Source organism: Danio rerio, chromosome 8, assembly GCF_049306965.1.
Source record: "Danio rerio strain Tuebingen ecotype United States chromosome 8, GRCz12tu, whole genome shotgun sequence".
In the NCBI taxonomy this organism is placed as follows: domain Eukaryota; kingdom Metazoa; phylum Chordata; class Actinopteri; order Cypriniformes; family Danionidae; genus Danio; species Danio rerio.
Window position 1 is genome coordinate 17,302,501 of NC_133183.1, and position 15,000 is coordinate 17,317,500.

The 15,000-nt window shown below is 36.6% G+C and overlaps 1 protein-coding gene across 10 annotated transcripts in view; it reads right to left on the reverse strand.

Moving 5' to 3' along the window:
• Positions 1 to 15,000, reverse strand: part of agbl4 (AGBL carboxypeptidase 4) — a 685,205-nt gene that overhangs the window by 228,267 nt on the left and 441,938 nt on the right. For all 10 annotated transcript variants that reach the window (XR_012383709.1, XR_012383713.1, XR_012383710.1 and 7 more), the window contains one exon: positions 14,212 to 14,251. Coding sequence is in view for 5 of the 10 variants with exons in the window: in XM_073909449.1 (XP_073765550.1) it covers positions 14,212 to 14,251 (40 nt within the window). In the remaining 5 variants the exon portion in view is untranslated. The remainder of the gene's footprint in view (positions 1 to 14,211; positions 14,252 to 15,000) is intronic.

Consider the following 15,000-nt stretch of genomic DNA (forward strand, 5'->3'; position numbering starts at 1 on the left):
CGCAGAAAACCAGCGGACGTTGTTCAAAAAGTCAATGTGAACTGACATTTTACTTTTGCTATTTGACGTGTTTTTAAATTAAAGTATATGAAATAAACCTGAAAACAAAGTTTGAGGATGGTTATTTTTTTAAGTGATTCATTCTCATCAAGACCATGCTGTAAAAAGAGTAATATTATTAAGTATCATTAAATTTAAGTTGTCCTTTATTGTTTTGGTGGTAGAGCTGATTTTTCAGTATCATATGATCATATGATCATGACCAGCTATCAGTGTCATGTGATCTTTCAAAAATCATTCTTATATGCAAATTGGGTCCTTGAGTAAGATTTCAGATTTCAAGCAGGGGGTAAAATCTTTTAGAAATTTGAAGATCAAGGCAAATTACACATAATTTGTCTTCTGGGAAACATGCAAGTACATATCTGTTACTTCTGAAGGGCAGCATGGAATGGGAAGAAATTATATTTCAATAAAATAAAAAAATTGGACATTTTCATCCTGTTTAAAAGTTTTCACCCCCTGTTCTTAATACATCATGTTACCTTCTAGAGCTTCAGCAAGGGTCTGAACCTTTTATAATAGTTGTGTTTGAATCACTCAAATGTCCTCAGTGTAAAAAGATGGATCTCCAAATCACACACTTCACTACTGGAAAGGGTTCAAATATGCAAATGATGCAGGAAAATTGAAGAATTTGCAGCACATGGAAAATTTTTCTGTAGAAAAGAAGTAGTTTAAAGGGCCATGTAACCCCCCTCTCTCAGCAGGGTGTTTTCACACCTCTAGTTTGAAAAAAGTCAGGGCAGTGGATGAGTCCAGCTTTGTTAAGGTGGGAGTATCAAGTAGTGAAAGAGGGAAGGGTTGGCATGAAAAGGGGAGTTTCAGTCTACAATGCACTACAGCTGATTTTCACAGCTGCAACACAAACACAGATGCAATGGAGATAGACTGATTCAGAGAGCAGCATGTACAGCGGATCTGAGAGCTGTGTGGAAGTGAAGGATTTTCAGTCCATAATATTGTAGTGATATTACTTTAAACTTCCTAACTAAATCATTTTGACTAAGGTGTGTCTTTATGATACTAACAAACTTTGCCTTCTGATTTAAAGGGCCATGAAACCCCCTCGTTTCAGCAGGGTGTTTTCACACCTCCACTTTGGAAAAAGTCAGAAAAGTGGGGGTGTCCAGCTCTGTTTAGGGGGGAGTGTCGGAGGAACTAAAGTGGGAGGGTGTGGGAGTGTCTATTTGGGCACGCGCGAGTTTCAGTCAAAATACACACACAGGAGAAAGAGATGGTGTTTAACCTACATGGACATCTGTAGTGGAATTATTTGCCAAATTATTAACTGGTGGACTTTAACTGCAGTTTGGCTCTTTCATTCAGGGAATTCATTCATGTCCCTCGCGACAAACACGATATTTGATTCGAGGATCTGCTCTAAGCGTGTATTTTTCATGCAATGTTTGATACCGCACGGCGAATGACAGAAAAAAAACTCCGCATTTCCCGGAAACTTAGACGCACACGGCAGGTAACGTCAGAGAGCCGCGTGTGTTATTCCGGTCACAAAATGCGGTGCTAACATGTTTGCCCTCAGTGCAATAGTTAACTTAATTCGATACGAACAAACTGAATAAACAAAGAGCACTGGTCGCTCACTTACCAAATCTGTAGAGACAGAACAATCACCAGCAACTAGAGCCGCGTCTGAAGAGAAGACTACATCCGGAATCCGGATCTCAGCGTTTGCAGATGAGAACAGCTCTCAGGTAAACAATAATCCCCCTTAGACACGTAAGTTATTGTTGTCGCGCGTCGCGTACACTGTTAATCCACACGTGAGTCTGAGCTCTCACAGAGAGAAAATGAAAACGAAACTTAACTGCAGCAAAATTTAAAAGCAACACTTCACGCTTGTTTTGCCAACACAACGTGGCGTCTCTGTGGTGTAAAGACGGTGACACTAATGAATATTAATGAAGTTGCACAATAGAGCGCGCTGATTGGTTTGAACCAAGGCTTACTCATGCATTAATGCAACACACTGTAAGACGTAATAAGGCACACTCTGGCACAGACGTCCAGTCTGCACGCTGGAATACACGCTATTATGTCATGACCGTGACGCAGCTTCAAAAATTCGTTTCAAACAGGAAGTACGAATTTGCTTGAAATAACGCAAAAACAACCAATTTACACTTTTTAGTGAAATATAGGTGTCCTAATAGTGTTTTTAGCAGTGTGGGACACATATACGACTGTCAATAGCTCAAAAAATGTGTTTTGGTGTTTCGTGACCCTTTAACACAAAATACACTGATCACACACTTACCCAATCCAGAGAGACAGGAGAATCAGCATGAACTGTAACTGCGTCTTTTTTTAAAAAGAAGACAAGTGGCAAATCTGGATTTCATCATTTGCAGATTCGAAAAGCTCTTGAGTAAAAAATGTTCCTTACAAACATATTTTTGCTGCGTGTTAGCAGACCATTGTAATCCAACTACTTGGATCCACACGCAAGCTGTGCTCTCATCCAGGGGAAATGGAAACAAAACTTTTGTGCGGCACATTTATAAACACAACACTGACGACCCATGTCTCCAAAGAATTCTTCTTCTTTCACTTGTTTTAATTACGGTTGGCAACACAATGTGACTTCTCTCTGAAGACTGTAATGGGTAAAATGAGTCTTCGAAGCTGAATCATGTACAATATATTAATGATGCATCTCATTTACAATACAGCCCGTTGATTGGTTCAAACCAAGTGTTTCTCATCGCCTTGATGTTGCTTTAAAATTTCTTTATAAACCAGAAGAACGAATTTGCTCTAAACAATGCAAAAACAACCAAATTTCACTTTTTAGGGACATATATATGCTCTTTTAATATTTTTAGCAATGTGGGACATATATAACGTGACTCTTTAACTGTTCAGAACAAAGAGACTCAGGAACAACCATCACAAACTTTTGCTTTGTGTTTATTTGAATGATTTAAGCTTTTTTTTCTGTCTTGTGAATTTTGTTAACATATTTTATGTAACATATCTTGCTTAATATGGTATTAAATAAAGAAAAAAAGCATGCATTATGTATGAATTTACTTATTCAACTTATTTAGTTAAAATCATTCACATTTTCATTCTTTGATCTTTAAACATAGACAATCTAATCTATTTTTCTAAACAGGTTTCTTTAAAATACCCTTTATATGACTTCTATATTTAATCTACTTCATTTGTTCTTTTGTTGCTTTGATTACTTCTATTGTCCACATTTATAAGTCAATTATGGATAAAAGTGTCTGGCAAATGAATAAATGTAAATATGTCAGAGGCACATAACTGAACGTTCGATTTTAACTGGACAAAAGCATCTGCTAAATGCATACATTTATATGTAAATGAAGAAAAGATCAATGTTGACTGGACAAAGGGCTCTAAATGGTTTATTTTTGTCCTGCTATGGTGGAATTCATAAAGAAATCATTATATATGCAGTTGAAACAATATCTGATCCTTAACCTTCTGGATTTTTCACGAATAATTCTTACATCTCATTGACAACTTGACTTCTCTACACAATGATCGGCTAAGCTCTTAAATGGGAGGGGACACAGGTCTGTATTCTCTGGACTCCTGTCAAGCGGCGGACTTCTACATTCTGATTGCTCATTACTATAAAGTTGACTTGATTGCAACTCTCCTCGACACCCACACCGGCGAAGACGCGCTGCTTCTGGCCGCTTATCACCGCCGGCTCTCATTGACAATTAATCCGGCTACTTTGACGCTCTCGCCGCTTTCGGTGTGAACGTACGGTTACAGATTGCTGGCAAACTCACAGATCTCATAAAACTACAAAATTGCTGGACTATAGACTACAATATCCAGTCATGCAACATACACACACACACCTGCTCTAAGTCTCCATTAATTAGACTCTCACGAATGAAGCTGCTCCTTTACTGATTACATGGACTATAAAGTCAGCACACAAACACACACGTTGCTGAGTCTTGTTAAACTGCACAGTGAACATTACGATGCATTGTCCGTGTTTTGCCTAGCTGTGATGTACCCTAGCTTTGTTTTATTTGTTTACTCCTGTCTGCTGCCAGCCTTTTTTAACCATCTGACTGTTTATTTGACTACGACTTTGGATTGCCCGTATACATATGTTTGCTCCTGTGTTGTTGTTGACTGTTGCTTGCCTGACCATCCTGCTAATAAACCCTGCGTTTGGATCCGCACTCCCTGTTGTCCAGCATCAATTCATGTTACAAAATGTTTTGCACTTTTAGTCAATAGTTTGCAGGCAGACAGTAGTATTTCGAACAGAAAAAAAAGATAGATCCGAGCACAGCATTTGTCATTGATGAGTGATTCCCTGCTCTTGAAAAGCACCATCCGCCACTGCAGGAAATAACAAAAGGTCTTCCGACCTGAAATCTCACTCCCCCCCCCCCCCCCCCCCCCCCCCTTATGGATTTGCTGCACTTGGCAACAGCAGTGGCCCTGGAGACAACAAAACAGTCATCGCTGTCTAGTCTGTCTCCACAGAAAGCCTGCTAAAACACTATTTACATTTTACCACATATTTCCTCTTCCCTCACGCACACAAAAACACACACACAAATACACGCAAATGGCAAGCCGTGAAAAGAGAAAGACAAGTTAATAGCAAACAGCACACTGCATTTTCATTTATATCTTTAGCGTGTTGTTTTGTTTTTCACACGGCGAACAGAAAAACCCATGGCTGATTATGTGAAGAAGGCGTGAAATTGTGATATTTGCATGGCTGAGGATATTAACTAGAGGCATTAGTTGTTGAAAAGCTTCAAGGCTGGGCTCCAGACATGTTTTTAAATAATGGTTTAATGATGCATATTTTACAAATATTTTCCAAGCCAGACTAGCGGCGCGCGCTCTCTCCTTCTCTCTCTCTTTCCTCCAGACTACATTAACGCTCTTATTCTTTCTTCATTAACAGGCTCACAGCCCTTTTGCTATGCTCCTTTGTGTGCATTTGGAAAAAATCAACTGGAAAATAGACAGCATGCGGCAGCCGAACAGACGTTTTCGCTTCTCCCTCTCTGTGTGGACTCTACCGACCGCTGTTCATTAATTTTATTCATTGCATTCAACTTTTTAACCACCTTCCATCATTCAGTCAGTGATCGGGATGTTAAGACGAAGCGACTACAGAGAAGTGCAATGATCAATACAATACATCTTCTCTTTCTCCATGCGCCTGGCCTGATCCCTGTGCTCCATTAAAGGCAGATCTCATTGGTGCAGGTATTGGCCGAGGTGAGATGCAGCTGGCCAAGTGGCCGCTTTGGCCTGGAGCTGCTGTGGCCAGACACAAAAGCACAAACATCAGGGTGTCTGGCCACACAGCCCCAGTCCAGAGACCGTCAGGCTCAGACCTGTTATGCTGCTGGACGCCATACAGACACCATTACAGAAATGGCCAAGAACACACTCAGGGACACATTTGCTCAGGCCAAGCGGCGGAACTGGCTGAGAATGTGTTTTAAACATTTATATCAGAGGGCCACTGAGGCTCAAGAGAGGAGATGCATTGAATATGTTGCATTCTTCTACATTAGGCTGAACGCTTGTATGCAAAATAAAGTAACTAGTGTTGTAGTAAAGTAATGGCAGATAAAGTGTGACAACAAACAAATGCGAGTTTACTTAATAAGCAAAAGTACAAATATTTAATAATATCTTTCCATATTGTGTGATTTTCAAGTGTTATCTGTTTGTTTATGGTTGTGAATTACATAATGGGACCTTGATCTCTCTGTCAACTTTTAATATTGAAAATTCAACTCTACAGTTCAACAAAGTGACTTCTTTAGTGACATTTTAGTTTGAAATAATATTATAATGTATAAGAAATAACATAAAGAGAAATCAAATTCTGTAAAACAACAGAAAATGTACTGACGGTTTATTACAAGGTTTTTGTACTGTAATATACATCCTCAACCCAGACAATATGTCACTTTATTACTTTAAGTAACTTTTTTGAACTTTTCAAGGTTAAAAGTTTTTGGAAGAAAGATTAAGGTACCACAATGCAGCTCCAAACTATCAATAAATGGGGAAAATGAAAAACAAAATACGGAAAACTGCTAATTTATGAATAATGTGTACAAACCTTTAACTTGTGTCTCTTTAAACATTTAGACCAGAGGTCACCGAACTTGTTCCTTGAGGTCTGGTGTCCTGCATATTTTAGTTACAACCATAATCAAACTCACCTTATCAAGCTAATCAAGGTCTTACTAGGTATACGTTAACATCTGGACCGGTGTGTTAAAGCAAGTTGAAGCTAAAACCTGCAGGGTCACAGGCCCTCCAGGACTTATATTAGTGACCCCTGATTTAGACACAAGATTCCATAAACTGATGGCTAGGAAACCGTCTTTCTCTCCTATTACCACCGCAACATTTCAAATCTTCCACGAGCATTAAAGAAAAACCAGATCATTCATATTGAAGAAAGCATAATAACTATTATTGACATATTTATACTAAAATTGCTTCTCTTGAATATTAGAAAAACATACTTTAAGTTATTACTTGGAAATAAACTTAAAAAAAATAATAAAAAATAAATAAATAAATATATATATATATAGACATATTAAATGGGCTCTTACAAGTGCAGTGTTGTCACAGTTTCAAGGTAAACCACATTCAATTTTCTGACAATTAGTATTGTTAAATTTTCATTATCATTAAAACAATTTATCTTATCACAATTTTGAAAACTGGTCAATTCTTGCAATATAGCGAATTGGAAAAGGCTGCAATGTAAATGGATGTTTATAGACATTAATAAATACATATTTGCACAGTTAAATGATGTTGTATTTTTTTTTTCCATTTAAAGTGTGTGCTGCACCCTATTGACAGTACTGAGCTGAAACTCTTTTATTAAGCAGCTTTATGCAATTTTGAGAATACATTGTAAACATGGATCCCTGTGAGATGGTTTTCCAAATGCAGGTTTAACAAGCAATACTCTGAAAACTACCTTAAATCAAATGTACCTATAAAAACACAAAATAATAATATAGATGAAATAATACAAACTTAAGTAAACAAATTCAGAACCAAAGATCCACATGTGTAAAGATGCAAACTTTATCGTAGTTTATTATTTTATTTTTGTTAATTTTGTTAATTTGACAGTGGTTAGCACTGTCACCTCACAGCAAGAAGGTGGCTGATTTGAGTACTGGCTGGGCATTTCTGCATGAAGTTCTCCCAATGTTTGCGTAGGTTTCCTCAGGGTGCTCCGGTTTCCCCCGCAGTCCAAAGATATGCGATTTAAGTGAATTGGAGAAACTAAATTGTCTGTAGTGAATGAGAGCATGTGAATATGAGAATGTATGGGTGTTTACCAGTATTGGATTGCAGCTAAAAGGGCATCAGCTGCATAAAAAACATGTGCTGGAATAGTTGGTGGTTCATTCCGCTGTGGCGGCCCCTAATAAATAAGGAACTAAGACGAAGAAAATGATTAAGTAATTAAATATCAAAATATGTATTATATATTAATGTAATACATATTTAATATAATACATAGAATAAATACTTTTTTACAGTAATTTGTCCCTTTAAGATTGTCCAATAATTTTACCAGTAAAATAATAATTGGCTAAATTCATTCACATTAACACTGTAATAATAATAATAATAATAATAAAACATTTACATTATTAATATAGTACTTTTTACATACTGCACATATTTAAAACACATAAATGCATGATTATTGATAATTAAATAACATGTCATTTGAAAATCTAATTTAATAGTATACACTGTATACTATTTACTGTTTATTTCCGGCACCCCAGGAGCCGGAAATAAACCTAAAAATTACGGATTATTTTTTACAGTGTAATTCTAATTTTAGCACGGATTTCAAAACATCACAATTAGTTTATCGTCATGTTTGAGCTGTCAGGTGTAAAAGAGTCATTAAAAGAGCAGCTGAACAGAACAACAGTATTGACCGCTGTTTTTCACTAACCGGGAACCTTTACAGGCTCTCATTACTGCCATGATTTACATAAATCCACACACAGATGAAGACATGAGAGCGTGTGAGTGTCTCTCTCTGTGTGTGTGTGTCCAACGTTTGAGGAGATCTGAAGGTTGTGGAATATCTGTTCTCAGAGCAGTGAGCTTGCACATCTCTCCAAGTCTCATGAATGTAATTGACCTTTTTTTTTTTTGTAACGCTGTGAGACGGTGGCCATGGGGGGGCAGTGACACAGAGACTAAACACCAGCCAAGCAAAGTTAATTGTCCAGCTGAACAATAACGCAACGGAGACTGCAGATATGAAAAGGGCATTCAAATCAATAGATCGACAATAGCCTTTCCGAAAAGATGGCTGAACTCAATTTTCTCCCTCTAAGCTCCAAACACACTGCAGCCCCCCTTCAAGACCAGCACAATCCCAAGTCTATCACACGTCTGACCAAAGCTCCTTCAGACACAGAGATTTTCATGTTTACATGGTTGGCAAAGTTTTTTTTTTTTATTGCTTTGTCTTATATACTTCTTTTTAAAAATATTAATAATAATAATATAATTATAATAATAATGTAATACTATAGGATATATGAGGGCTGCACAATATCGGAAAAATCTAAAATAGCTATATTATGTTTTTTTGCAATATACTATATATTGCGATATGAATAGTATTTCACCACATGCATCGAATCACTCCATTTGGAAATATTTCATTCATATAATAAATTACAAGCATATATAAATACAACAGAACAAAGATAAAATAATATAAACAGTGCTTTATGGTTTTCTGGAGAGATCCAGGAACATAAATTCAACACTTAAACATAAAATAACATGGTCATCATTGTATAAATTATTTAAAAATAATATTATTTAATAATTTCTTAAATTTTTTTCTCTTTAATAAAAATCAGATCCTGTGATGTGACTATCACCGAAACACACATTGTGATATCGATGCTTGAACGATATTGTGTAGCCCTAGCATATTCTTGTGCACCACCAACACAATTTGCATTGATAATGATGATGATGAGGGTGAAAATTCTTTCATTAGAACATAAAACTTACAAACATATGTATTGTGAAATAATGCTATTTTTATTTCTTGTTTTATTTTTAAATTTTATGCTCTGTTTGCTTGATTTAGTTATTGATTGGATATTTATTTGTATGTCTTTATTTATTTGATTGATTGATAGATATATAGACAGACAGACAGACAGACAGACAGACATATTAGCTGGTCATCTCCCAGCCTGACTAGCTAAAACCAGGCTGGAAATGGCTGGAAACCAGCCTGGAAATGACCAAAACCCCTCTAAAACCAGCCTGGTCGACCAGCTAAAACCAGCCAACCAGCCTAAGCTGGTTTAAGTAGTTTTTTTTCAGTAGGGAATAACATGATATTGTTGCCTTCACTGATTTCCTGAATATAAATACAAAAAAAGTAATAACTGGAATAACTACAACAGTATCCGAGGGGATAAGGGTAAAAAATAGAATTGGGATTGGGCCCTAATTTGGCATTATAATCAAGGAAATTTGCCGCCATACTATGCATCAACCAGCATTGTTACTTAGTAAGCTAGGAACTATATTAGGCACTGCATAATAACATTGTGCCTGTTGAAGAAATGATATGGCAGCAAAGTCAAGGATGATTATTACACTGGACTGCGATAATAGTTACTAGACATTTTGGTGTAAAAAACAGAACCTTTTTAAATTTAAATATTTAATTTGCTAAACGGTCAGGTGTTAATGGTTGAATCTGATTTAATGATTTATGCTAAGCTAAGCTAAGCTAAAAGTGCTTCTGCTTGACCCCAAAGATCGGCTGGATGGATAAAAAAAAAATGGTCAAATTTACCTGTTTAATTCTAATACGGGTTGTAAAATGAACCTATTTACAAAAATAGTTGCGCTATAATCATTAAAAGGAATGAATCTTAGGTAGTCAATTATCATCACGACTAATGTAATACAAAATTTTGTATGTGAAAGTGGAAAAAATTTGTGACTTTGTTCTGCAAGAGTTTTCCTTACTTAAAAGCGTTTCTATTCAAACTGACACTTTCCTCAGTAAGTACAAGTCCATTCTTTTAATTTTTGTTTTCCTTCATCCCTCTTTTCCCCCTTCTCCATGTAGGCAGTGTTTAGTTTGCGTTCTGCATGGTGATGGGAACGGTGGGCGAGGCTAATCATTCTTTAGCTGTACTGGCCTTAGAAAGGTCAGCTGTTTGAAATGTCAGGCTTCAATGGAGCCAGATTCACATCGTGCTGCTCAAGTGTCCAATTAAAGAGGGTCTGGCAGGGGTTGAGAGGGAAGCGCTCCTTCACACAGGAGAGCTAATGAGGGGCCAGAGCATCGAGACCCCCCTCACCACTGATCTACAGGGCCTCAACCAGACGCCGGGCTCCTACCGAGGGGCCAGGGCTCGCAACACTCCCAGAGACCACAAAGGGCAAGATCTCATTAAGGGCTATGGATACATGTATGTTAATTTTTATCATCTCTCACACACACACACTTACACCTATTTAAATTGTTGCTGCATCAGTAAGAGCGTGAGCTGCTTTGCATATTGGAGGAAAAACATTTTTTATTTAATTATTAATATTATTATTATATAGGGTGGCACAGTGGCTCAGTGGTTAGCAATGTCTCCTGACAGTAAGAAGGTTGCTGGTTTGAGTTATAGCAGAGTCACTTGGCGTTTCTGTGTTTAGTTTACATGTTATCCCCATGTTCGTGTGGGTTTCCTACGGGTGCTCCGGTTTCCCCCACAATCTAAAGACATTTGCTATAGGTGCATTGGATTAACTAAATTGGCCGTAGTATATGAGTGTAAATTGGTTCCTAATACTGTGCGGTGGCCAGTGTTGGGGTAAGGCGTTATAAGTAACGCGTGTTACGTAATAATATTCCTTTTCCAAGTTACTTTTAAAAAAAAATGTAATGCGAGATACTTTTTACCTTGCTTAATTAGCTTTTACAAAATATATTGCGGAACAATAATGACCTTAGCCAGGTTGACTAAGGGACATCAGGTCTGTTTTTTCACAGCAGATGAGTCAGTGTACTGTTCTAGTAAATGAATAACTCAGGATATGGGTTTATTTCGAGTGGAGATATCTGGTATGTTAGTACTTGCTGAAGACGCAAACCATTTTACAACTTACAATTTATAGAACTGGTTCAACCGGTTCACTTAGAAGATCTGGTTAAAACAAACAATTCATTCGTGAATCGCCTGTCATCACTACAGACAGTCAGAAACAGAAACTATGGCAGGCTGGAGACTTACATTTTTGCAATGGATTCTTGTTATTTTGAACTCATCGAAGAAAAGAAATGGATTGTCGTTCAGTGTAGATTATGTGTAAATAAAACTGTTGACAACTGCAAAAAAAAAAAAAAAAAAAAAAAACTGGACTGCAAAGCGCTACACCTGCACCCCACCTTCAGCTATGATTTACATAAGTTCATGTTCTTCAGGTAAAACAATCAATTCAACTAAACAAAAAAATAATGGTTATTGCTTTTATTGTTGAGGAGATGCAGCCACTGTCTGACGTTACTGTAGAAGTGACTGCGTTTTGTAATACAGTATGATTTTTTTCTCTTTTAGGTAACGATTTACACATTTGTTAAGGCCACATAAATGAGTTTAGTAAATGCATTAAGCTCAAAGATTTATTTTGATTTGGGGTGTTTTTTATCATCTTACTGTTCATTTTGTTGTTAAACATTTTAAAGGTTTTAAAATCAGTTTTTGCCTTAATATAAATCATTTCATGTTAGTACACTTAGGCTTTATCTCAATGGACAATGGACAGGGAATTTACTTAACTAATAACATTCAAAAGTTGCAAACACATTACTTTATTGCTTTCATTAATCTGTATATACAGCATGCATAGCTCTGGGCTCAGAAAGTTCTCTGAATATAATTTTATCCTACATTTTTTTTAAAGGAAAATGAACGTGTAGGTTATAAGTGGCTGTTAAATGCAGAACTTCTCTATAAAAAAGCTGAAAAAAACACCAGCAAGTTCTGAAAGAGATAAAGCCTCAGCCAAATAAGGAAAAGTAATGCAAAAGTAACTCAAAAGTAATAAAACACATTACTTTCCATAACTAAGTAGCACAATTATTATTATTTTTTTTCTTTGGGTAGTAACTCAATATTGTAATGCACTACTTTCAAAAGTAACTTTTCCCAACTTTGATTGAGGCTAGAAGGGCATCCAGTGCGTGAAACAAATGCCAGAATAGTTGCCGATTCAATCCACTATGGAGACATCTGATAAATCAGACTAAGCTGAAGGAAAGTTTATCAATGAATGAATATTATTATTTTTAAATAGTTTATTTTATTTTATTATTATTATTATTATTATTATTATTATTATTATTATTATTATTATTATTATTATTATTATTATTATTATTATATCATTATGGCTGTATTAATGCAAAAGGCATACATTTTTCCATTTTTTTATTGAACTTAAATTTTATTTTATTTTAATAAATCTATTTTACACTAGATATATAAAAAAGTTACACTCAGAAGAAAAAGAATGGTCCCCAGACAAACACATCAAATTGTAAAAGTTAATCCAAGAGCCATTTAAAGAAAAAAGTCATACATTCTTTGTTAAGAGACTTTCATTTTGCTGGCAAAGCTTAAAAATTTGTAATAAAACAAACAATAAATAAATAAAGAAATGAAATCCTTTATATGTTGTTCTTTAAAAAAAAAAAAAAAAAAAAAAAAAAATTTAACCAGACTAGTTGGTAGTTCAATCCACTGCGGCAACCTTTGTTTTCTGATTTTAAGCACTTTTAGTAAACAAATGTACTAATTATGTAAGTATAAGTACGTTGCCCTATCTGTAAATATCAGAATGTTGGGTTTCGATGTATTTCCAAAGATATTTGTATGCATGTGAGTGAAAAAAAAAGTATATTTATTAAAAGGGCACCTGGGAGGACATGCCGAGATCTCATTAAGGAATATGGACACACGTATGTTAATTTCTATGATTTCCACCCCACACACACATATATACCTATGTAAAATGTTGCAGTATCAGTCATCTAAGAGTGTGAGCTGCTTTCCATATAGCGGGAAAACAAGTTTCCGTCCCACTCCAGAGGTCAGAGTGCATACACACTTTGCACAAGGAATCCTAATAAGCCGCAGCCTTATAGAAAACGACAAGGACGAATGAGCTCATTTACCGCTCAGATTCTTAATTTATAGCAACTAAAACACCCCGTTCACCTCATCAATAAGTCATTAGGCACATCTGTAGCCCGGTGATCTAATACCAGTTTAGTAGTAGTTTTAATAACCGCATTCAGGGAGTTCTAGATCAGCAAAAAAAAAGCACAACGGCTCTCCAGAGTCCCACCGTGGTCTGCTTGTGCACAATTGTGGAGTTTTTATGGGGGAAAAGTAGATTTTACTGCACGCTGAAATCAGCAAAATTACAATCCCAAAATGGCAAGAGCTGTAGAGTGAGGAGGGGAGAAAACGAGAGAGAGAGCGAGCCAAAAAAAAAAAGAAAAGAAAAAAAGTCACTTTCATTATATAACCCGAAACGAGGTAAGCTAAAAAAGCCCATGTTGCGCCGTGCGTGTCTTTTGTGAAGTTGTGAAGGTCAGCGGTACAGTCTTGTGTGGCTTTAGGGAACAGATGCTGAGCAAAGCTGGGGAAATTAGCCTACTCCACGTGCCTTACATAAACATTATTTTAATCAAAGTGTATTAGAGCAAGCCAGATATTTTAGACATATGGGGGCCTGCATCCCCCATCTGTCTCTCCTAGAGCTCCGAATGCAGTTTCAGCCTTCACAGAAAACATTCAGCCTCCCATAGAGACTCGGAGACACAGACTGTACCCGCTGCTCTGGGACAGGCAGGCCCGAGGTGTTACGACAGGATGGCCAAAATGCTGACTAAAAGGCCTCTTTTTGCAGGTTTTTGCTCTTGGGGTGCAGCTGATGCTTGTTGTGTGAAGTGAGGAAAGTCACAAAGTCTCCTGGAGTATATAGTGTCGTGAGCTGAATAACAAACAAAACAAGCAGACAAACTCAAATTTGCGCACTCACCGGGGTTGGTGATGGTCAGAAGATCCAGCCTTCGTTGTTGCTGAAAGAGAAACAAAGGAGACATCAGAGTCAGAGAGATGAAACACATCCAGACGGAGACATTTCTTACTTCTTTTTTTTTGTAGTGGGAAATCAAAGTTTGTGCTGTCTGCCTGTTAAGCACATTTTGCTCTCTATCTCTCTCTGGAGAGATAAAAGTGTGTCATGCATTTCACGTCAATTTTATGTAAATATATGTATATATACAGAGTATATATATCACCCTGAGAAACAGAACGGTTCTGGTGTTACATTTCACTTTAGGTTTATTCACTGCAAAAAAAAAAAAAAAAGATTTGATTTAAAATCTGTATTTGGACCTGTTAATAGGAATTAAATGTACAATACAACAATGTTATTTCAGTAAAACTAAGTAACTGTTGTAGGTTTTATTTAGTGGTTAAACTAGATTTCTGTTTCAATTTGCTGTTTTTATTTTTAAAGCTCAAGTCTGAGTAATTGTGTTTTTGCAGTTTTGTCATTATTTTTTTTAACTGTTAATACAGCATATTTATTAATTGTGTTTTAGTTTAAGTTATATGATAACCCTAATAGATTAGAGCAGGGGTCACCAATCCTGGTCTTGGAGGGCTGGTGTCCCTGCAGGGTTTAGCTCCAACTTGCCTTAACCCACCTGCCTGGATGTTTCAAGAATACCAAGTAAGAGCTTGATTAGCTTGTTCAGGTGTGTTTGATTAGGGTTGGAGCTAAAATATGCAGGACACCGGCCCTCCAGGAACAGGTTTGGTG